We start from the raw sequence: 24984 nt of genomic DNA on the forward strand, positions 1-24984 counted from the left end.
GCATTCACACTCTCCATCCACACCTCCAATAGGTACAAGATCCAAGCTTTTAAATAAAATCACAGCTGGTTATCATGAAAAATACTAATTCAGGCACAAGAAAAAAGAAAATCACCTTTAGAATGGTGCCTAATAAGGATGGCATCCTGTAGTTTCTGCCACGACATAGTACGGGTGTTTTTTCTTATTGATAATAGGTATGAGGAAGCATTATGTTAAACTCACTGCTCTTAAAACACCCACACTGTGATGCTCTGACTAATCTGGGCTATTCAGTTTATGAATGCAGAGGGAGCTTCATTCCTACTACAGACTCTCTGCCTATCTAGGATAATCTCACAACATAAACCCAGGAAGTACATAGCCTAATGTTAACATAAACCCAGTAGCCTATGTAACACAATGGGGAAAAACTACAGAAATGTGTAATCAAATATTTCTACATCAAAAGAGTAAGTTTTACTGAACATGCTAACATGTAGCCACTCAGTTGTGTTACTAACAGTATAATAACATAAGAGCATTGCGTATTGGCTCGGCCCACCCCTCCTGAGCAGTGACTGAGTGGCTCATTGCAAGCTAACAGAAAGGGTCTGTGGGTAGCTGAGCGAAAATGCAGGAAAACTACTCTAAACTTCCGTAGGACCTATTATTCTTCCACTCCTCTCTACTTTCTCTTCCTCTGTATCCTTTGAAAAGAAGGTTGATGACATCCACTCCTCATTCACTCAGCCTATTGAGTCCACTGAGCGTGCTGCCTCTTACCAACACTCTCGCTTCCTCTCTCAGATTGATCTTCTTGACCCTAACCAGTCAGGCTTCAAGACGGGTCACACAACCGAGACTGCTCTCCTGTGTGTGACGGAGGCTCTCAGTACTGCCAAAGCTGACTCTCTCTCCCCTGTTCTCATCCTCCTAGATCTGCCTTCGACACCGTGAACCATCAGATGCTCCTCTCCACCCTCTCAGGGCTGGGCGTCTCAGGCCCCTCCTACCAGGTGACATGGAGAGGATCTGTATCTGCACCACGTACTCTCACTACTGGTGTCCCCCAGGGCTCGGTTCTAGACCCTCTCCTCTCGAGTTACTCGGCTACGTCATATCCTCACATGGTCTCTCCTATCATTGCTATGCGGATGACACTCAACTACTTATCTCCTTCCCACCACCCAGGTGGCGACACACATCTCCGCGTGCCTGGCAGATATCTCAGCTTGGATGTCGGCCCACCACTTCAAGCTCCACCTCAACAAGACGGAGCTGCTCTTCCTCCCGGGGAAGGCCTGACTGCTCCAAGGCCTCTCCATCACGGTTGACAACTCCACAGTGTCCCCCTTCCGGAGTGCAAAGAACCTTGCCGTGACCCTGGACAAGACCCTCTCAATCTCTGCAAACATCAAAGCAGTGACTCGCTCCTGCAGGTTCATGCTCTACAACATCTGTAGTAGAGGTCGACCGATTAATCGGAATGGCCGATTAATTAGGGCCGATTTCAAGTTTTCATAACAATCGGAAATCTGTATTTTTGGACACCGATTTGGCCGATTATTATTATTTATTTTTTTACACCTTTATTTAATCTTTATTTCACTAGGCAAGTCAGTTAAGAACACATTCTTATTTTCAATGACGGCCTAGGAACGGTGGGTTAACTGCCTCGTTCAGGGGCAGAATGACAGATGTTTACCTTGTCAGTTCGGGGGATTCAATCTTGCAACCTTACAGTTAACTAGTCCAACGCTCTAACCACCTGCCTCTCATTGCACTCCACGAGGAGACTGCCTGTTACGCGAATGCAGTAAGCCAAGGTAAGTTGCTAGCGAGCATTAAACTTATCTTATAAAAAACAATCAATCAATCAATCATAATCAGTAGTTAACTACACATGGTTGATGATATTACTAGTTTATCTAGCGTGTCCTGCGTTGCATATAATCGATGCGGTGCGTATCGTTGCTCCAATGTGTACCTAACCATGAACATCAATGCCTTTCTTAAAATCAATACACAGAAGTATATATTTTTAAACCTGCATATTTAGCTAAAACAAATCCAGGTTAGCAGGCAATATTAACCAGGTGAAATTGTGTCACTTCTCTTGCGTTCATTGCACGCAGAGTCAGTGTATATGCAACAGTTTGGGCCGCTTAATTTGCCAGAATTTCACGTAATTATGACATAACATTGAAGGTTGTGCAATGTAACAGGAATATTTAGACTAATGGATGCCACCCCTTAGATAAAATACGGAACGGTTCCGTATTTCACTGAAAGAATAAACGTCTTGTTTTCGAGATGATAGTTTCCGGATTCGACCATATTAATGACCTAAGGCTCGTATTTCTGTGTGTTATTATGTTATAACTAAGTCTATGATTTGATAGAGCAGTCTGACTGAGCGGTGGTAGGCAGCAGCAAGCTCGTAAGCATTTATTCAAACAGCACTTTCGTGCGTTTTGCCAGCAGCTCTTCGCAAGCACAGCACTGTTTATGACTTCAAGCCTATCAGCCTAATGGCTGGTGTAACCGATGTGAAATGGCTAGCTAGTTAGCGGGGTGCGCGCTAATAGCGTTTCAAACGTCACTCGCTCTGAGACTTGGAGTGGTTATTCCCCTTGCTCTGCATGGGTAACGCTGCTTCGAGGGTGGCTGTTGTCGTTGTGTTCCTGGTTCGAGCCCAGGGAGGAGCGTGGAGAGGGACGGAAGCTATACTGTTACACTGGCAATACAAAAGTGCCTATAAGAACATACAATAGTCAAAGGTTAATGAAATACAAATGGTATAGAGAGAAATAGTCCTATAATTCCTATAATAACTACAACCTAAAACTTCTTACCTGGGAATATTGAAGACTCATGTTAAAAGGAACCACCAGCTTTCATATGTTCTCATGTTCTGAGCAAGGAACTTAAACGTTAGCTTACTTACATGGCACATATTGCACTTTTACTTTCTTCTCCAACACTTTGTTTTTGCATTATTTAAACCAAATTGAACATGTTTCATTATTTATTTGAGGCTAAATTGATTTTATTGATGTATTATATTAAGTTAAAATAAGTGTTCATTCAGTATTGTTATAATTGTCATTAATACAAATACATTTCAAATAAATTGGCCGATTAATTGGTATCGGCTTTTTTGGTCCTCCAATAATCGGTATCGGCGTTGAAAAATCATAATCGGTCGACCTCTAATCTGTAGAGTACGACCCTACCTCACACAGGAGTTGGCGCAGGTCCTAATCCAGGCACTTGTCATCTCTCGTCTGGACTACTGCAACTCTCTGTTGGCTGGGTTTCACGTTTGTGCCATCAAACCCCTGCAACCTATCCAGAATGCTGTAGCACACCTGGTTTTCAACCTTCCCAAGTTCTCAGATGTCACCCTGCTCTTCCACAGACTCCACAGACTTCCAGTTGGAGCTCGCATCCACTACAATACCATGGCGCTTACCTACAGAACAGCAAGAGGAACTGCCCCTCCCTACCTTCAGGCTCTGCTCAAACCCTACACCCCAACCCGAGTACACCACTGGTCTCTTTGCCCTCCCACTCCTAAGGGAGGGCAGCTCCCACTCATCCCAGTCAAAGCTCTTCTCTGTCCTGGCACCCCAGTGGAGGAACCAGCTTGCCACTGCAGCTAGGACAGCAGAGTACCTGCCCATCTTCTGAAACCCTACCTCTTCAAAGAGTATTTTAAATAATCCCACAGCACACCCCCATCTACTTACTATGACTGTGATATGTGGTTGTCCCACCTAGCCACCTTAAGATGAATGCAAGAGAATGCAAATCAAAAATCAAATCAAATGATATTTGCAGCATGTGCCGAATAGAACAGACCTTACAGTGAAATGCTTACTTACAAGCTCTTAATAAGAGCATCTGCTGAATGACTAAAATGTCAATGTAATGTAGTAATGTGCATTTGCTATCCCCCAAAACAGTGGAGAGACAGGTACAGTAAAATGAAGATAAGCTAGACTCACTGGCTGCTCAACAACAAAGGTGGGCTGTGGGGTCATTGTTTCACCAGCTGTGTCAGATTACTGGAGTAGCAGAACAGAGAGTAACTTGTTCCAAGCCCTTTGCCAAATTGACCAAAAACACATAAATGGACCAGAAATGACTATGCAGGGAAAAACAAAACCTGTCCTGACCTTTTTCATGCCAGATGAAAATGATTCATGTGAAGTTCAGATGGGCCCTTCCTCTTTCTAAATTCAACAAGGCTTAGGACCACTGGAAATAGGCTATAGTGTGAAGACGCGTTTCAGCTAAATACAGCTAAATGCAGCTAAATGCACCTGGTGCGAATGATACATCTGCCACTTTCCCGATGCGCATGTGTTTTTGGGGACAACCCAAGACATAAACGCCGGTCCGGGTCTCCAAAGACATCACAGTAGCCAACATTCACTGCCAAGCTAGGCTACTTGTTTTTCTTTCAACACCACTCCCTCTACGGTTTTGACTAGAAGGGATACAGTTTATGTCAGAATTGACAATAATTGACTTGGTAGCAGGTTAGGAGAATTTACGTAGCAGGTTAGGATAATTGGGTTAAGGTTAGGAAAAGGGTCAGGGTTGGGTAAAATGCAAAAAAATGTCAACTTTAAACGTCAATTTGGCATAAACTGTATCCCATTCAGCCATGACCCCCCTCTCCGGGCACGCAGGACAGTCTGGATTTCTAGAGCAGAGTAGACAGACTGCTTCGTATAACCCACACAGACGATCCCATCGGGAAAAAAGTTAAAGTAATGTGGTAAAATGATTTGCACATATCAGTCTAACAATTTAAAATCGCTTCTTCTTCTTCTTGCGGGAATAATTGTATAGGCTACGAATTGGTGTAGCCTGCAGTCTATGACTTGCAGACAAATGCAGCAGCAATTCCATAATGTTTTATAATTGGAAATAATAACAGTGACAGTTTGCTTTCGGTTAATAGCTAATTATTTATACAGCACGGTATTGTCAGTTGCATGCGTAATAAACTAGTGTAGCAGTTTGCAACTGTCAAAGGAGGCACCCACCCCTGTCATTTGCACCATTTCCGTATCCACACAGAGTAACTAAGCGATGATTATCCGAGAGCCTATAATGCCACCTCGATAGTTGTATATTCAACAACTATCTACCGTCCTTTACCAGAATAAAACCTAAAATATTGAGCGAAAATCCATATCAACTGTAGCTGCAATGTTGCCAATAGATTCTAGAACGACTTTGTTGCGACAATGCAGCCCAAGGAGTCGTATACTTTCGCGAACCTTGGGGCTGGCGACAACGTAGCAGCCGAAAACATAGTAGGCAGTATAAACCAGAGATGCATGACGTTGGTAAATCAATTACAAACTAAGACTGTGATAATGTCAGAAATAAAACTTACCTAGTGCCACCTCGCAGGCTTTTCGCAATTGCGAATGGTGAGCCTTTTTAACCTCTTTGTCGGCCAGGATCTTCTCCAAAGCTCTGGTTAAAAACATGTTTTTCGTCTTTTTGCCCTCATACATGGCGCACCGGAATTGGGGCGAGGAGTAGTACCTGTCCCAAGGGCAGCAGCCGTTCCAGACCGATGTGTTCTATTCGAGAGGACAGCGGCAGTGGCCCTAACATACAGACATAAATAAAGACAGAAGGTGGGGTAAATCCCTCAGATTGCCATTAGCAACCTGCCTAGCTGCGCCATGTTGGAAGGAAGCGACGTCACGCACGTTAAAAAACGGCCGCAGTGAGGCAGCAGGGTGTGTGTGCGCGTGTTCTATAGAAATAATCTACCTGATCATGATGATATTACATTAATTTATTGTGGGAGCAAAGCAATCCCCCTCCTGCCTTTTCAAACTAATGCACCTGTAAAATAATGAGATGCCGCATAAAACTGGTCACTTTAATAATGTTTACATAGTCAATGCCAGTCCGACATTGCTCGTCGTAATATTTATATATTTCTTAATTCCTTTATTTTACTTTTAGATGTGTGTGTATTGTTGTGAATTGTTAGATACTACGGCACTGTTGGAGCTAGGAACACAAGCATTTCGCTACACCCGCAATAACATCTGCCAAATACAGTACCAGTCAAAAGTTTGGACACACCTACTCGTTCAAGGGTTTTCTTTATTTTTTACTATTTTCTACATTGTAGAATAATAGTGAAGTCATCAAAACTATAAAATAACACATGGAACCATTTAGTAACCAAAAGAGTGTTAAAAAAAATCAATATATATTTTATATTTGAGATTCTTCAAAGTAGCCACCCTTTGCCTTGATGACAGCTTTGCACACTCTTGGCATTCTCTCAACTAGCTTCACCTGTAATGCTTTTCCAACAGTCTTGAAGGAGCTCCCACATATAATGAGCACTTGTTGGGGTCACTCTGGGGTCCAACTCATCCCAAACCATCTCAATTGGGTTGAGGTCAGGTGATTGTGGAGGCCAGGTCATCTGATGCAGCACTCCATCACTCTTCTTCTTGGTCAAAGAACCACATCAGAAGCCTTTAAATTATCAGAGTCAGGATCAACAAAATGTTGAATCTAACAAATTCTCCTGTGTTTCTAATTAATTACACTGAGTATAACTAGTGTAATTGATGTGATATTAAGCAACTCATTATACTGAGTATAACTAGTGTAATTGATGTGATATTAAGCAACTCATTATACTGAGTATAACTAGCATAATGGATGTGATGTTAAATAACTCATTATACTGAGTATAACTAGCATAATGGATGTGATATTAAACAACTCATTATACTGAGTAGAACTAGCATAATGGATGTGATGTTAAGTAATTCATTATACTGAGTATAACTAGCATAAAGAATGTGATGTTAAATAACTCATTATACTGAGTATAACTAGCGTAAAGAATGTGATGTTAAATAACTCATTATACTGTGTATAACTAGCATAATGGATGTGATATTGAACAAAATACTACACCTGTTTGTTCCTTTGTCTGGTACCTGCAATCAATCTGTTTTTCACCAAAGGTAGGGTGATACTGCACTCTTGAAAGTGAGCCATGATGTTGTTTACTTGTAGAAAAAACGAAAGGTAACCCAAACTGCAGCGTCAGCAAAGGAAGAGGATCTATGAAAGAGAGTACTTGATCAACACTTGAGGCTAAAAGCCACTAAAGTGCTTATCCAGAGCCATTATTAGTACTTTACACCCAAGTGGGAGGGAGAATCCTGATACATTCTTACCAGTCTCTCACACACTGTCTCACACGGCAGGTAGCCTAGTGGTTAGAGCGTTGGACTAGTATCCGGAAGGTTGCAAGATTGAATCCCCGAGCTGACAAGGTAAACATCTGTCGTTCTGCCCCTGAACAAGGCAGTTAACCCACTGTTCTTAGGCCATCATTGAAAATAAGAATTTGTTCTTAACTGACTTGCCTAGTTAAATAAAGGTAAAATAAACACAAGCAGTCTCTTACACCCACACAGGATTGATTGATGTCTAGCTACAGTAAGAGACAGACAGCACAAGGATCTTTCTTCATTAGTTATTTAGTGTTGTGATCAAGGGAGTTTTAGGGTGGCAGGGGGAGAAGAAATTAGAAAAAACCTAACTCTGACCCATCTGGTACCTAGTCATCATTGTCATCCACATCAAATTGTAACAGTAATTGATCCACATTGATCTTTGTCAATTGGGAGAGTGGGCAGCAATCATGATAACTGTTTGCATAAATACGCGATGATTGGACTAAACAGGGTGATATACAGTGTGAGTGTGTTGTCGCAGGGCCCAGAAACACGGCACGCTGTGTCTTGTTAGAATAAATTATTAATAACAGAGATAGGAAACAGCAGACTGCTTCACTGCGTTTGTTACACTACCTACCACACATGATATTACACTTCTCTCACTGGGCAAAAACTGGTTGAATTAAAAACTTCTTAGGGCTAGGCCCCTTTTTTCTCAATTTCCGCCTGAATGACGTGCCCAAAGTAAACTGCCTGTTGCTCAGGCCCTGAAGCCAGGATATGCATATAATTGTTACCATTGGAAAGAAGACACTTTGAAGTTTGTATAAATGTTCAAATAATGTAGGAGAATATAACACAATAGATATGTTAGGGAAAAAATCCAAAGAAAAACGAACCAGAATTATTATAATTTTCTTATTAAAAGGATGGATGCAATTCCTATGGATGCAACTCCCTGGATGCAATTCCTATGGCTTCCACAGGGTGTCAGCAGTCTATGTTCAAGGTTTCAGGCTTGTAACTTCAAAAACGAATAAGAAATATCAGTTTAGGTACAGTGACACAGTCTTGGAAATTCGTGTTTACGCGCCATGAAGACAGGACGCATCTGCTAAAATCGGCTTCCTATTGAACATACTTCTTTCCGTAAGAAATATTATAGTTTGATTACATTTTAGGGTATCTAAAGAGTGAATAGAAATGTATTTTGACTTGTTGAAACAAAGTTTAGGGGTAGATTTTCAGATTCCTTTCTCTGCATGTTGAACGAGTGGATTACTCAAATCGACGGCGCCAACTAAACAGACTTTTTGGGATATAAAGAAGGATTTTATCTAACAAAACGACACTACATGTTATGGCTGGGACCCTTTGGATGACAAATCAGAGGAAGATTTTCAAAAAGTAAGTGAATATTTAATCGTTATTTGTGAATGTATGAAACCTGTGCCGGTGGAAAAATATTTTGATGTGGGGCGCCGTCCTCAAACAATCGCATGGCAGGTTTTCGCTGTAATAGCTACAGTAAATCTGTAAAAAAGTAAATCGGACAATGCAGTTACATTAACAAGAATTTAAGGTTTCAGCCAATATAAGACACTTATATGTACCTAAATGTTTAATATCCATAATTGTTACGATTATTTATTTGAATTGCGTGCCCTCCAGTTTCAAGAGAAGTTGTCCCGCTAGCGTTAACGTCGTTTCCACATAATTTCAACCCCAAAAATCGATGTGATGCATTGAATCCACGTGGAAAACTTATTGGATTTGCAAAAAGTCATCAACATAAGGGCATTTTGTCTTTTTTCACCCAACTTTTAACATAAATCCAATGAATGACATGGTGACATTTTTTGTTGATTTCATGTTGCATTCACGTTAGTTGACAACTTAACCAAATGTAAATCAAAACTAGACGTTGAACTGACGTCTGTGTCCAGTGGGCTGTTACTGTAAAATGATGCTATTGTAATGTTTGTAATGATAGTAATGTCAAAGAAAACATCCACGTGACAACCTCATAAAAAAGAAATAACATGTATTACATTTCAGTAAATGTTCTTTACACTTCCTATCAAAAGTAAACATTTCCCCTTGATAAAAAAAAGATTAACTTATCCTTTACAAAATTATAAAAAGGGTTTAAAGTCCATTTCAAGGCACTTTGTTAAAGGGATAGTTCAACCAAAAGACAAAATTACATATTGGTTTACTTACCCTGTAAGAAGTCTATGGACAAGATATGACAGCAATCCATGCTTTGGTTTTGTTTACCTGGATACTGTTTCAAATGATAAATTTTCTGCATTTGTAGAAGAAATCCAATGCAAGCCAATGGTACCTATATAAGCATTTTACGTTAATGTCCAAATTATCTATAAGTAACTTCATTGAGTTACACAATACATTTTTAGATACATAAAGTGCAAAAATTATAATACAGGTACTGTTGACTTGCATTGAATTTGCATTGGAACAGTGGCCAGCTAAACAAACTAAAGCATGGATTGCTGTCATACATTGTCCATAGTCTGCTTACAGGGCAAGGAAACCAATATGTAATTGTGTAATTTGTGTGAACTATCCCTTTATTGATACTTTAGGCATCCTTGTTGTTTGTACCATATAAACACATTTTTATGACCTTGTTCTACCACAATGAATGTAAAATGTATTTAGAAGACATCTAGAGCAGTTAGCTCAGTGGTTTAGTGGGTGGAATACGCAGGTATACATACGGCTTATGCCCACATCTTTTCAGTGAGCATTGCGTATACTCACTTCTTAATCGCCATGATGCGTATCAAAGCAGTGTAGTGGAGGTATACGCCATATCAATTAATAAGGCTGATGGAACAGATCAGAATGTTTAGCTTAAAATGTTAAAAAACTATTATTTCACATTTTAGGCTCAGCAATGTGCACATGGCGGTAGGCCTATGTGGGAAAACACTGTTCTAAAATGTGCACTGCACATGCAAGCGGTTTCAAGGACAGAGATGTAAATATCCTTTAGATATTTTGAAAGAGGGGAGATCTAAAGATGCAACAATTATCATGGGTCTATGTTGGGATTTTGTCTTTAAGCTACTTTGAAACATGCCTCATAATATGAGATAAAACATCCTGGTTTCAGACAATGCAGGAGCAGGAAAAATATAGCAATGCTAATGATAGGCCTAATCGTCTTCTGGTAGATTGAAAGGCTTTCCCAAAAACCTTCTAAATTAAGCGCTAACTAGCTACAAAGTAGCCTATGCCTACCTGGCAGAATTATATCATCATTATTTGCATCAATCTAGTGGCCATTTGTTTTGCAAACTCAATCTCATGTCCTACAGAAACACTGCTTATCAAACAACAGTGCTAGGTGCCTGCAAATTATAGGGTAACTACACAAAAAAATCTAAATTTCTTATATTGTTCCTTGACCTCAAAAGTGGTTTAAACATTGTTATGGAGTTATAACATTCCATTTTGTTGTTTTTCTATAAAAAACCTGACGTTGGCCAGCCTCATGTATCCATTTCAATAGTAGGCATACTATTAGCCTACTTGCACAGTACAGCGTGGGTTGGCCTGACTATGAAAGACCAATATGGGATTTATCATTTTAGGTCATTCAGAGTGTATGTCACTGTTTCTCATAGAATTCACCCAGCGGGCCGTTTGGGACATATTTGGCAAAAGATAGAATATACCCACTTCTCCAGGCACGACTACACCACTGAGTTAGCTGATGGTGCTCCAGATAGTGAAGCTTTAATGGGTCAAAACTGCAAGTTCAAGAAAAAGACTCTGTGAAATGCAATATCAGTCTCTTGAAAATGTCATTGAAGTGCTTGAGTTCACCGTACACTGTAAACAGTCGAGTTGTTGATAGTACAAGGTGAAGAGTTTATGTAATATGACATCTAAATAATTTTACATTTGAAACCAGTTTGAGGGCATTTTCAAGTACCACTCTAGCCTCTAACATACAGACATAAAATGGAGTGGTGACCACTCTTGGGTAAACATCAAGGCTTGCATGATACATGTTGCATTTTCCTTTTTGGCACAATAACCCACCACCCGTAGTTATTCTCTAGCAGATGCAGAGATACTGTAAATGTCTATATATCTCAGAGATATGGATATCTCTCCCTGTCCAGCTGATACATCCCTGTCTCACACTTCTTTAGTAGGCCTGATGAGATGGTCTTCACTGCTCTCATGGTCTCAGTACAGGTGGGGTTAATCAGAGCTTCAGGTAACAGGAAGCCAAAGTAGCCTGTGTCCCGCAGTTCAAAGGCAAAGGCATAAGGGATCCCGTTCCTATAGGCCCAGTCCATGGAGCTGCCTGAGCTGACATCTGTTGGCATCAGAACAAATAAAACAGTTTGGATTCATTGGGAGGGTTTTTCACAGGCAAACATGTGTGCGGCAGGAATTCTTATCTTTTAACTTAAATATTATGAGCTGGATGTTTTCTGAGTGTTTTGCAGTGTGTTGCTGAAGTAAGTTAACGTCGGGAAGGAGAGAGTGTGTATAACTCACACAGCGTGGTGGAGGCAGGTCCATATCTGTACCTCACTCCATAGGCAGAGTACAGGGCAGTCACTGCATTGTGTGCAGCTGACTCCTGAAGGAGGGAATACATTACATTACAATAATTTATTCAATTCCAATGTGAGTTGCAACAACATTGATTCATTGGTTGATTGTGGTCACAGATCTGTCTCTCACCACACAGTCGAAGTTAGGGATGGTGGCGTATTTATAGGAGTAGGGGTAGAGCAACATTTGGGCGTAGGCGTGGATGGAGACGTAGGCCTTGACACGCTTCTTGTGCTTCCGCAGGAACTTGGCCACTGCCTTGACCTCCGGCTCGGACTCAGGGAAGGGTCCGCAGTACGTGTCATCACAGGGGTGAGAGGATGCACCCTCCTCTGGCAGGGAGAAACAACGACAGGGCAGGTACTGTTACTTACTATGATCATACAGTATTAAGTGCTGTATATACATACAGAGAGGTTATACTAGTTTATACTGGAACTATACCCAATACTTTATAACAGGCTTTTACTATGGTGTTAGTGTATGTTTCTGTGACCTTTTTTGAATACATTTTATGCACAGAAAATTGCTCTGAGTAAGTCTGCTAGATTACAAAACTGTTCATGGTAAATGGGAGGAATAAAACACACCGGGGACATATGTTTAGTCCACACAGCCTGTTGACATTTTGTTCTCAATTCAATATGTTTTAGACATTTCTCTTGGGGGAATTTTGACACAAAAAAAACGGTCTTCTTTCACCTCTCCCTCTTTCATGTTATTTGTATATTCATAGCTACTTTGTGTCATTGATGCCTGTTTTCAATGTGGACGGATACCTCTTCTTCGGACTACGCTGGCTACATATCTCTCTGTCTCTCTCAGATTATTTTTTGCATATTCATGTATTCTAAGCAGAACTAAACCCTCCAACTACAGTACGCATGCCCAGTAATTATATAAATGAGTACTCCAAAAATAAACGTTAGAAGCACAACTTGGCATAACCTGCAGACAGACAAGAAAGAGCATGATCTAAGAGACTTGCCCATGAGCAAAAAGCAGCACCTCAAAACTCTGGGCCGAATTAATATTTGCATATGCAAATCCAACAGGGAATGAGCCATGTCTATGTATAATACAAACAGTGTAAATGAACAATTTCCTAAATTAATTAACTGTTTAAAATTAGACGGTAAATTACCCCTGGTATCATCCAACCTTGAAAGTCTATGATTGGTCTGCACAAACACATAGCGGCTTCAGTAAGCATTAACATGTGCCTATTGCCTATTCTCATAATCAGGACCTCGTTCCAGGCTTTAGCAAAGAGCCAGAGTTCTTTTCTGGTCAGCTTTCAAAACTCAGAGCCTTATTCAAAATACAGATGGCTCTGAGGGTTAAATCAACAATACATACTGTAGTTTGGATTACTTGTCATTCCCCTCCCATTCTATGGTACAGTATAATGATACATCTCAACACCAAGCTGAGGCCTGTCATTATCATGTAGTTTTCATAGGTCTTGGCCCCCATAATGAATACTCTGTGTAGACCAAGGCCGTGTTTTACACAGCGTGTTTTAACAACTTGTTCCCACAGGTCCCCAGCCAGTACGCATCTACATACGCCTGCCAATTAGTTATACACAGAGCAAAGAAGGGTTTGTTACCCAGGAAAATGTGAAAGTGGCACAAGGTAAAGGACAAGGCAGTGGATCTTGTACTCTATTCTAGCCTGCCTTTACAGTAGCTGGATAATCTAATGTAGCAGGTTTGATTTAAGGGCCTAGAGTTTTCCTGTTTCTGTCTCGTGGTCAGGAAAAACTCAGGCCTATAGCCATATCTGCTGCTGTCACACCCTGATCTATTTCACCTGTCCTTGTGATTGTCTCCACCCCCTCCAGGTGTCGCTTATTTTCCCCGGTGTATTTATCCCTGTGTTTCCTGTCTCTGTGTGCCAGTTCGTCTTGTATGTTAGTCAAGTCAACCAGCGTGTTTTCCCGTACTCCTGCTTCTATTTTCTTTTTGCTAGTCCTCCCGGTTTTGACCCTTGCCTGTTTTTCTGGACTCCGTACCCGCCTGCCTGACCATTCTGCCTGCCCTGACCTCGAGCCTGCCTGACCATTCTGCCTGCCCTGACCTCGAGCCTGCCTGACCATTCTGCCTGCCCTGACCCCGAGCCTGCCTGCCACTCTGTACCTCCTGGTTTTGACCTTTTGCCTGTCCACGACCACTCTCTTGCCTACCCTTTTGGATTGAATAATACATATCAAAGATTCAAACCATCTGCCTCCCGTGTCTGGATCTGGGTCTCGCCTTGTGTCCTTATAGTTGCATTATAGTCTCACGTGTGAGAATATCTTAAACACCAACCACCCACTGGGTACAGATGTCAATTCAATTTTTGATTTGCATTTGGTTGAGAAAAAACTACAAAATTCCCTTACGTTGGGGACTTTTTGATTACTTTTAGAAATTCCAAACAGTTTTCCACGTTGTTTCAATGTTAGCAGATTATCATTTTTTTGTTGAAATGACGTGGAAACAACGTTGATGCAACCAGTTTTTTTCCCAGTGGGCGGTGTCTCATACAGACCTTGGAGATTATCAGTATCACATGCTCTGTCTATCCCCCCCTCTCTTCCACCAGCTCTTTTCTTGCTTTAATTATCTATCCTTTCTTATTTAAGATTCCAATTATCACACGTAAAATCAGCCTCCCTCCCTGAGTGATGAATAGCAGACACCCCCCAGAAGACCCTACACCCCTCTCAGCACCACAAAAACCATATCAAACAGGGAGGGTGCCGTCACCACACAAATATTTAATCCACAGCTTACACTAATTAAGCAGACAGAGCACCAGGAGACACATCTCCCAACAGCAGGGGAAGGAAAGCAGGGGAAAGGGAGGACAAACACACACACACACACACACACACACACACACACACACACACACACACACACACACACACACACACACACACACACACACACACACACACACACACACACACACACACACACACTCCAAGGATATATTAAAAACTCACCACACCACTTGACTTTCCAGTTCCTGTTGGCGTCAACACCTCTGCAGTGATACTTGCCATTTTTGGACCGGGTTTTCCTCCAGAAACGATCCTGGGGGGAAAATAATGAACACGGTCACTGACTCAAAGTAGCTATGAATATACTAATAACATGTCACTTTAAATACACATGTTGGGTCAAATGTTAGCTAGGTGAGAGAAAGAGAGAGAGCAAGCGAGACAGACAAAGACAGAGAGGGCGCGAGGGAAAGAGAGAGGGAGAGAGAGAGCGAGAGAGGGGGAGAGGGAAAGAGAGAGAGTTGTAGCTACCGTAGTCCAGCTGAAGATGTATCCATCCACGTTGAAGACAGGCATGATGTAGAAGTTGAGTTGGTTCATCAGTCGTCTCATCACAGAGTCATACTGGTAGGAATGCAGAGCCTACAACAACAACAGGCTAATATGAACATGACAGGTAAACTCACAATGAACCATAGGCTATATCTCTTCTTGCAACTGTTTTATTTCACCAGTTAGAATACTTTCCAGTTGGTGAATAATAAATCATGATTAATACTCTTAAGCAGTCTGTAGAAGTCTGAGGGTGGCAGAGGATCCACCAGTGATATCACACACCTGTGACTGAGCAGTACCACTGCTATAGAGGGGTACTAGAAAACCCTTATCATCATCCTCATCATCGTTCTACAGCTGCACCATCGAGAGCATCCTGACCAGTTGCATCACCGCCTGGTATGGCAACTGCTCGGCATCCGACCGTAAGGCGCTACAGAGGGTAGCGCGTACGGCCCAATACATCACTGGGGCCAAGCTTCCTGCCATCCAGGACCTATGTACATGTACTAGGCTGTGTCAGAGGAAGGCACAAAAAATTGTCAAAGACTCCAGTCAACCAAGTCATTGACTGTTCTCTCTGCTAAAGGACGGCAAGCGATACCTGAGTGCCAAGTCCAGGTCCAAAAGATTCCTTAATAGCTTCTACCCCCAAGCCATAAGACTCCTGAACAATTCATGATATGGACTATTTACATTGACCCCCTCCTCCCTTTGTTTTTACACTGCTGCTACTCGCTGTTTGTTATCTATGCATAGGCACATTACCCCTTCCTATATGTACAAATTACCTCGACTAACCGGTACCCTCTGTATATAGCCTCATTATTGTTATTTAATCCTATTGTTTAAAAAATATATATAATTTAACCAGGTAATTTGACTGAGAACACATTCTCATTTACAGCAACAACCTGGGGAATAGTTACAGGGGAGACGAGGGGGGATGAATGAGCCAATTGTAAGCTGGGGATGATTAGGTGATCATGATGGTATGAGGGACAGCTTGGGAATTTAGCCAGGACACCAGGGTTAACACCCCTACTCTTACAATAAGTGCCATGGGATCTTTACTGACCACAGAGTCAGGACACCTGTTTAACGTCCTATCCGAAAGACAGCACCCTACACAGGGCAATGTACCAAATCACTGCCCTGGGGCATTGGGATATTTCTCTGGTGCTACCAGAGGAAAAGGTGCCTCCTACTGGTCCTCCAACACCACTTCCAGCAGCATCTGGTCTCCCATCCAGGACCAATCCTGTTTAGCTTCAGAAGCAAGGCAGCAGTGGGATGCAGTGTGGTATGCTGCTGCATTGTGTTACTTTTATTACATTTTTTACTTTAGTCTATTTAGCAAATATTTTCTTCACTCTATTTCGTTGGTTAAGGGCTTGTAAGTAAGCATTTCACGGCAAGGTCTACATTTGGCGCATGTGACAAATACAATTGGATTTGATTTGATCAGGAGTGTGTTAATGCCTCTTCCCCAGGCAGGTTCCAGTGGAGGATTGGAGAAAGCAGATTGTTGGTGGGGCAATACCTGCTCAGTAATCAGGCTCAGGCCAAAGTTAATCTGACTTTGTAGAGAGATGGAGCTCTGCCCCCCACTGGTCAAAATTAGACATTACTATTATTGACCTAAACAGCACAGTGATCTGCTCCATTATAAAAGTCTGTTCTTGTACAAACTCTTGAAGTTTCTCAATACTGTCCTAGTACACACTCATCTGGAGTTGCATAAACCCCCCTGCTAGACATGCACACGGCTTGCTATGTTCTAACAATGTTATAGTAAAGCTCTGACATTTCAGGGTGGTTTGGGTTGATTTGCGGGGACTTAAATGTGTGTGACGCATTACTCTCCCTGCTCTCTGTCAAAATGGTTGTAATGGTTCCAAACTGAGAGAGGGTCCAGAGCAAAAGTAGAGAGATGTGTGTATGTGTGCCAGCAGCATGCCACCTTGCATCCAAATGCTGGCTTGCCTCTGAAGCTAAGCAGGGTGGGTCCTGGCTGGGAGACCAGATGGTGTTGGAGGGTCAGTAGGGGGCACTCTTCTCTCTGGTGTAAGGAGAACCCAGGGCAGTGAAGGGGACATTGCCCTGTGTAAGGTGCCTTCTTTCGGATGGGACGTTAAACGGGTGTCCTGTCTCTCTGTGGACATTAAAAATCCCATGGCACTTATTGTAAGAGTAGGGGTGTTAACCCTGGTGTCCTTGCTAAATTACCAACATATCCCCCTAATTGGCATATTTCACTCCTTACCTCTCCAGCTGATGTGTGGTGAGTGTTCTGGCACATAAATGGTTTCTGTGCATCACCCAGGTGGATGCTACTTAGGAGTTAGGTTTAAGGTTAGGGTTGGGGTTAAGGCTTAGGGGAAATAAGATTTTGAATGGGGATCAATTGTTTGTCCACACAAATACAGTAAGACATAGCTGTGTGTGTTCATGATAGTTCCAGTAATTATCTGAACTGCAGAGGCTATTGATAAATCATGCTGGTGGTGCTTCGATGCGACTAAACGTCTGCATTTGAGAGCAAAACGTTACACAATGTTTCACATTGTTCTAATTTTGAACAGGTAAGCCCTCTGAACTGTCTGCAACATTGTGCAGCAACATTTGACAGATGTTCACTATATTGACAAGGGAGTGTGACTGATGGTTGGCACTGTAGCTGATGCAATTAGTAGTGATTCAGAGACAGGCAGCACCAGAGACAGGCAACAGCAGAGACAGGCAGCACCAGAGACAGACAGCACCAGAGACAGACAGCACCCGAGACAGACAGCACCAGAGACAGGCAGCACCAGAGACAGGCAGCACCAGAGACAGGCAGCACCAGAGAGGAAGCACCAGAGACAGGCAGCAGCAGAGACAGACAGCACCAGAGACAGGCAGCACCAGAGACAGGCAGCACCAGAGACAGACAGCACCAGAGACAGGCAGCAGCAGAGACCGACAGCACCAGAGAGGCAGCACCAGAGACAGACAGCACAAGAGACCGGCAGCACCAGAGACAGGCAGCACCAGAGACCGACAGCACCAGAGACAGGCAGCACCAGAGACAGGCAGCACCAGAGACAGGCAGTACCAGAGACCGACAGCACCAGAGACCGACAGCACCAGAGAGGCAGCACCAGAGACCGACAGCACCAGAGACAGGCAGCACCAGAGAGGAAGCACCAGAGACAGGCAGCACCAGAGACAGGCAGCACCAGAGACAGGCAGCACCAGAGAGGAAGCACCAGAGACGGGCAGCACCAGAGAGACAGCACCAGAGACAGGCAGCACCAGAGACAGGCAGCACCAGAGACAGACAGCACCAGAGACAGGCAGCAGCAGAGACCGACAGCACCAGAGACAGACAGCACCAGAGACCGACAGCACCAGAGACAGGCAGCACCAGAGACAGGCAGCACCAGAGAGGAAGCACCAGAGACGGGCAGCACCAGAGAGACAGCACCAGAGACAGGCAGCACCAGAGACAGGCAGCACCAGAGACAGACAGCACCAGAGACAGGCAGCAGCAGAGACCGACAGCACCAGAGACAGACAGCACCAGAGACCGACAGCACCAGAGACAGGCAGCACCAGAGACAGGCAGCACCAGAGACAGGCAGCACCAGAGACAGGCAGCACCAGAGACAGGCAGCACCAGAGACAGACAGCACCAGAGACAGACAGCACCAGAGACAGACAGCACCAGAGACAGGCAGCACCAGAGACAGACAGCAGCAGAGACAGACAGCACCAGAGACAGACAGCACCAGAGACAGACAGCACCAGAGACAGGCAGCACCAGAGACCGACAGCAGCAGGCTGCAGCTTCCCCAGCTATTATTAATATAATAATAATAATATATGATAATTAGCAGATGATTTTATCCAAAGTGACTTACAGTCATCCGTGCATACATTTTTACGTATGGGTGGTCCCGGGAATCGAACCCACTATCCTGGCATTGCAAACTTCATGCTTTACCAACTGGAGGCGTTCAACAACCAAAGTGTTGCTTAGGTTGTTTTAGGTTGTGAAACAGCTCACATGTGGACTTATTTGACTCCAGTGCAACACATGATTAAAGGTTAACACTGTGATTTACAGTAAGAAAGTAAGAGGTGCACAACTCCAGGCCTCTAGGACCACAGTCCTGCTGGTTTCTCCTCTTGGCACTTTACTAATCAATGCATGTTGTTGTTGGGCTGGAGAGTCCACACACACCTGGCTCTCCCAGGACGAAATCAGTCTCTTATAAGAAAGCAAGGTAGAAAAACAGCAGAGCTGACAGTGCTGCCCTACAGGACTGGAGTTGTCAAGGAAGGCCAAAGGAACGTACCTCTTTGACAAACCACTGGCAGAAGGCTGGTCCAATCCACTCCCTTGCATGGACCCCACAGTCTATCCACACTGCCTTCTTATAGGACCGTGTTCTCTTTCCTAGCTGACAGGACAGGACACCAGTCAGTTAACCAACATTGTGTGTGTGTGTGTGTGTGTGTGTGTGTGTGTGTGTGTGTGTGTGTGTGTGTGTGTATGTGTGTATGTGTGTGTGTGTGTGTGTGTGTGTGTGTGTGTGTGTGTGTATGTGTGTGTGTGTGTGTGTGTGTGTGTGTGTGTGTGTGTGTGTGTGTGTGTGTGTGTGTGTGTGTGTGTGTGTGTGTGGGTCCTACAGTACCTGAAGCACATAAAGGGGCCTGCCTTCATATGACCTCCCTATAGAGAACATGTCCACCAGGTGAGGATGGGTCCTGTTGATCTCAAACATCCAACTCTGGATCTGGGGAGAGAAACACAAAAAACAAAGAATTGAATGATGTGGTCATTCAGCCATTAGAATGAAGATAACAAGGCACCAGGCCATCCTATCAGCTCTATAACACTAGACCTACACATTACACTTTAACTCTGTGAAACAACTCATTTCATGCTAGGCAGCACGGCAATGGATCTTAGTTGTAGCTGATTCCATGGGGGAATTAGCCCGCACACGCGCACACACACACACACACACACACACACACACACACACACACACACACACACACACACACACACACACACACACACACACACACACACACACACACACACACACACACACACACACACACACACACTTATCCTGGAGTAGATCTGGCTTCACGCAGTGTGTGTGTGTGTGCTAATACAAAAGTTCAATTCCTTCCATGTGTCTTCACACCCACTCAATAACCCCCTCTAACACACTATACAGATGCTTAATCTAACAGTCCTGGATGACGGAGGTGATGGAGATGTATTTCCAACTCTCTGGAATGGTATGTACATTACAGCCCTGCTACACAGAGATTGTACAGATGGTGAATGTAAATGGATGTTTCCTGTGTTTGTGTGTGTGTCTCTTAGCCCTGTGTGTCTCCTGTGTGTGAGGATAGGTTTAAAGCTGTGTAATGATAATGATAGGTTGCTGTAGTCTTGCTGACAGGCTCCCTGGTTCCCCCTATCTCACATTGGAATGCATGCAGACTGTGGCACTGGGGCGTACAGATTCAAGATTCAGGGGGCCAGAGGCAAATGCACACATCTCAAAGACTCCTAGTTGCACTGTACTGAACTGAAAAGTGTGTGTGTGTGTGACTGTGTTAGTGTGTGTGTACAAATCTAAACAGTGTGTTATCGTGTGAGCAATGGAGTAAATGAGAGTGTGTGTGTGTGTCCCACCTACCTCATCCAGAGAGTGGTACACCTCATAGTCATATTGGGATTCAGACCTCCTCTTGCGGGAAGAGCGATATCCAGTCTGCTTTTCAATTTCCTTCTGAAGGTTAGATATGAACACCCTGTAGAGAGAGAGAGAGAGATAGAGAGAGATATGGAGAGAGAGGCAGAGAGAGAGAGAGAGAGAGAGAGGCAGAGAGAGAGAGAGGGGCAGAGAGAGAGAGAGAGAGAGAGAGAGGCAGAGAGAGAGGCAGAGAGGCAGAGAGAGAAAGAGAGAGAGGCAGAGAGAGAGAGAGAGAGAGAGAGGCAGAGAGGCAGAGAGACTAGTGTGAGTCTGATGGGTACATTGTTTTATGGGAAACATCATTTTTCCTGAAAAGTCCTTTCTTGTCTTGGTATTTCTATGAGCTAACATACAGAGAAACGATTGAAACAAAAATAAAAATACCTTGGTGTTTCAGCTTTGGATAACTGCAAGTACAAGAAGCTTTGGGGGTGTGATTTTAGTGTAGATGAGTTTCCTTTTATCATCAGTTTGCTTATTCAAGTGAGAGAAAAATGCAGAGAGAGCAGAGACTTTGGCCTTGTGTGGAGAGACAGCTTGTAGACAGTGCTATTGTGTGTGAGCGTAAGAACTCAGCAACCCTCTGGAAGTAAATGAACCACTGCTGTCCATGAAGAGAAAATGTGTTCTATTTGATGTCACATTCTTCTGTCACTTATTTGGTAAACTATTCTCATAGCACCAGAGAAGGTTACATCTGTCTTTGCCATTTTTTCAGAGAACTTTCTTTCTCTTCAAAAATGAGTACGTTTTGAAGATTATTGTCATACACTAGTTTAGCTCACATTGATGAGAAAACTGTGGACAGAAATTGAAGTGGTTGAAAGCGGGACATTTTAGGAATCACTACACACAATTGTATTTCCCCAGCTACGATTTGATATTTTATTCCCCTCTCATATGAACCCATCACCCATAGCTTTTCTCCTCTAAAACAGACTGTTTCTCAGACTGCAAATATGGAAACCCATCAACTCACCAGCCTCCCCGGCCCAGACAATATAAAATAATATAGATCTGAACAGTCAAAGGAAGGAGAGAAAGAGAGAGACACAGAGACAGAGAGAAAGAGAAGGAGAGTGAGACAGACAGACAGACAGACAGACAGACAGACAGGCAGGCAGACAGGCAGGCAGGCAGGCAGGCAGGCAGGCAGGCAGGCAGGCAGACAGACAGACAGACAGACAGACAGACAGACAGACAGACAGACAGACAGACAGACAGACAGACAGACAGACAGGCAGGCAGGCAGGCAGGCAGGCAGACAGACAGACAGACAGACAGACAGACAGACAGACAGACAGACAGAGGTAGAGCAGTAGAAAAAAGTAGAAAATCTTCCCTGAGGATAGGGATGAAAATGATAAACTCTATCATTTTAATGTTGATTGTGATGATTGATGGGAAGAAAATATGAAATGGGGAGCGGTGAGTCGGGGGGGTAGAGTCTCTAAGCCCTTACTTAAAATCTATGTGTTCCTTCTGGAGGCATGCACGAAGCCCTCGCGTGTTGTTCCGTCTCACATGCACGTCCACGGTGGCGTTGTATCGGATCAGAGAGGCACTGTTGGGCTGCCACAGGTCCACCTGTGAGGCAGAGAGAGAGTTAGTTATAGTGGAATGAACATGGACACATGCCTATAAACACAGACATGGCAAGACACTCACCACCCAAACAACCTTGCTTCCCTTGATGAACCCACAGTTCTGAACAGAACTATATTGGCCCATCCCCTGAACAAATGACTTTAGCTTCCTCCTGCTAATAAACCCAGGGCTTCTGGGGAGATGGACAATAGCACAGCTTTAACATTCAAGGCTGTTCTCCACAACACACTGTGGCCTGGAGTCTAGATCAATCTATTGGCTTAAGGCTTGATTGGTCTGTCCAGCAGGTCAATATTGCTCTCCAAGTAAAGTTTGAGGGAATGTTGATGACTACACACACAGACACACACACACACATGAACATGTGCACGCACGCGCACACACACACACATGCGCACACCCACCCACACACACACACCACAAGTCCCTATTACAGTTTTTTACAATCACTTTGGCACAAATTTCAGAACCTTGATGTCATTTATCAAAACTCTAGACACAAAACTCGCAACCGATGGTCAAAATGCACATTTTTCTAAACTCAAACACTTTTTCCAATTGCTTTGAAACAATACACATAAAGCTAAGATAATTTGTTCATTGAACTAAAATCACCTGTTCAAAATGGCACAACTTAACATCAAAGAATTACCATTTCAAAATGCAATTCACACATTACATCTGAGATGACTGTCTATCCACTTCATTTCAATGATCTGATAGAACTGCGCAAAATGATGAGCAACTGTTGCATTACTCTTACAGTTTTTGTCAATTGCTAACATGCATTGGTCAAAACTGAAGTCACACTGTCAAAATTCTTCACACAGTCAGCGAAACAGAAGTGTATGTGGACCAAACTGTGAATAATATTTCAGTGCTTTCACACAAAATGCTTTCAATGACCACATTCTCCGAAATCCATGAACTCTTTTCTCATTCATACTCCACCACCTGCAAAACTATATAGTTGAAGTCGGAAGTTTACATACACCTTAGCCAAATACATTTAAATTCAGTTTTTAACAATTCCTAAAATTTTATCTTAGTAAAAATTCCCTGTCTTAGGTCAGTTAGGATCACCAAGTTATTTTAAGAATGTGAAATGTCCGAATAATAGTAGAGAGAATTATTTATTTCAGCTTTTATTTCTTTCATCACATTCCCAGTGGGTCAGAAGTTTACATACACTCAATTAGTATTTGGTAGCATTGCATTTAAATTGTTTAACTTGGGTCAAACTTTTCAGGTAGCCTTCCACAAGCATCCCACAATAAGTTGGGTGAATTTTGGCCCATTGCTCCTGACAGAGCTGGTGTAACTGAGTCAGGTTTGTAGGCCTCCTTGCTCACACATGCTTTTTCAGTTCTGCCCACAAATGTTCTATAGGATTGAGGTCAGGGCTTTGTGATGGCCACTCCAATACCTTGACTTTGTTGTCCTTAAGCCATTTTGCTACAACTTTGGAAGTATCCTTGGGGTCATTGTCTATTTGGAAGACCCATTTGCGACCATGCTTTAACTTCTTGACTGATGTCTTGAGATGTTGCTTCAATATATCCACATAATTTTCCTTTCTCATGGTGCCATCTATTTTGTGAAGTGCACCAGTCCCTCCTGCAGCAAAGCACCCCCACAACATGATGCTGCCACTCCCGTGCTTCACGGTTGGGATGGTGTTCTTCGGCTTGCAAGCCTCCCCCTTTTTCCTCCAAACATAACGATGATAATTATGGCCAAACAGTTCTATTTTTGTTTAATCAGATCAGAGGACAATTTTCCAAAAAGTACGATCTTTGTCCCCGTGTGCAGTTGCAAACCGTAGTCTGGCTTTTTATGGCGGTTTTGGAGCAGTGGCGTCTTCCTTGCTGAGCAGCCTTTCAGGTTACATCGATATAGGACTCATTTTACCGTGGATACAGATACTTTTGAACCTGTTTCCTCCAACATCTTCACAAGGTCTTTTGCTGTTGTTCTGGGATTGATTTGCACTTTTCGCACCAAAGTATGTTCATCTCTAGGAGACAGAACGCGTATCCTTCCTGAGCGGTATGACGGCTGTGTGGTCCCATTTGTGTTTATACTTGCGTACTATTGTTTGTACAGATGAACGTGGTACCTTCAGGCGTTTGGAAATTGCTCCCAAGGATGAACCAGACATGTGGAGGTCTACAATTTTTTTGCTGATTTCTTTGGATTTTCCCATGATGTCAAACAAAGAGGCACTGAGTTTGAAGGTAGGCCTTGAAATACATCCACAGGTACCTCCAATTGACTACAATGATATCAGTTAGCCTATGAGTAGCTTCTAAAGCCATGACATCATTTTCTGGAATTTTCCAAGCTGTTTAAAGGCAGAGTCAACTTAGTGTATGTAAACTTCTGACCCACTGGAATTGTGATACAGTGAATTGTAAGTGAAATAATCTGTCTGTAA

General features: G+C 43.1%; 2 protein-coding genes across 2 annotated transcripts in view; both read right to left on the minus strand.

The window, feature by feature from the left end:
- LOC120050614 (brefeldin A-inhibited guanine nucleotide-exchange protein 1-like) overlaps positions 1-5655 on the minus strand; it is a 92505-nt gene extending 86850 nt beyond the window's left edge. The window contains exon 1 of the mRNA XM_038997204.1: positions 5399-5655. Within this exon, the coding sequence (XP_038853132.1) occupies positions 5399-5522 (124 nt within the window). The 5' untranslated portion in view covers positions 5523-5655. The remainder of the gene's footprint in view (positions 1-5398) is intronic.
- A 5710-nt stretch (positions 5656-11365) lies between these two features.
- Positions 11366-24984, minus strand: part of LOC120050615 (carboxypeptidase A6-like) — a 42376-nt gene continuing 28757 nt past the window's right edge. The window contains exons 3-11 of the mRNA XM_038997205.1: positions 22402-22526; positions 20883-20997; positions 19854-19955; positions 19515-19619; positions 15148-15258; positions 14839-14929; positions 11970-12172; positions 11781-11865; positions 11366-11595 (exon numbers count right to left, since the gene is read on the minus strand). Of these exons, the coding sequence (XP_038853133.1) occupies positions 11366-11595; positions 11781-11865; positions 11970-12172; positions 14839-14929; positions 15148-15258; positions 19515-19619; positions 19854-19955; positions 20883-20997; positions 22402-22526 (1167 nt within the window). The remainder of the gene's footprint in view (positions 11596-11780; positions 11866-11969; positions 12173-14838; positions 14930-15147; positions 15259-19514; positions 19620-19853; positions 19956-20882; positions 20998-22401; positions 22527-24984) is intronic.

This window comes from Salvelinus namaycush, chromosome 7 (assembly GCF_016432855.1).
Source record: "Salvelinus namaycush isolate Seneca chromosome 7, SaNama_1.0, whole genome shotgun sequence".
NCBI lineage: Eukaryota > Metazoa > Chordata > Actinopteri > Salmoniformes > Salmonidae > Salvelinus > Salvelinus namaycush.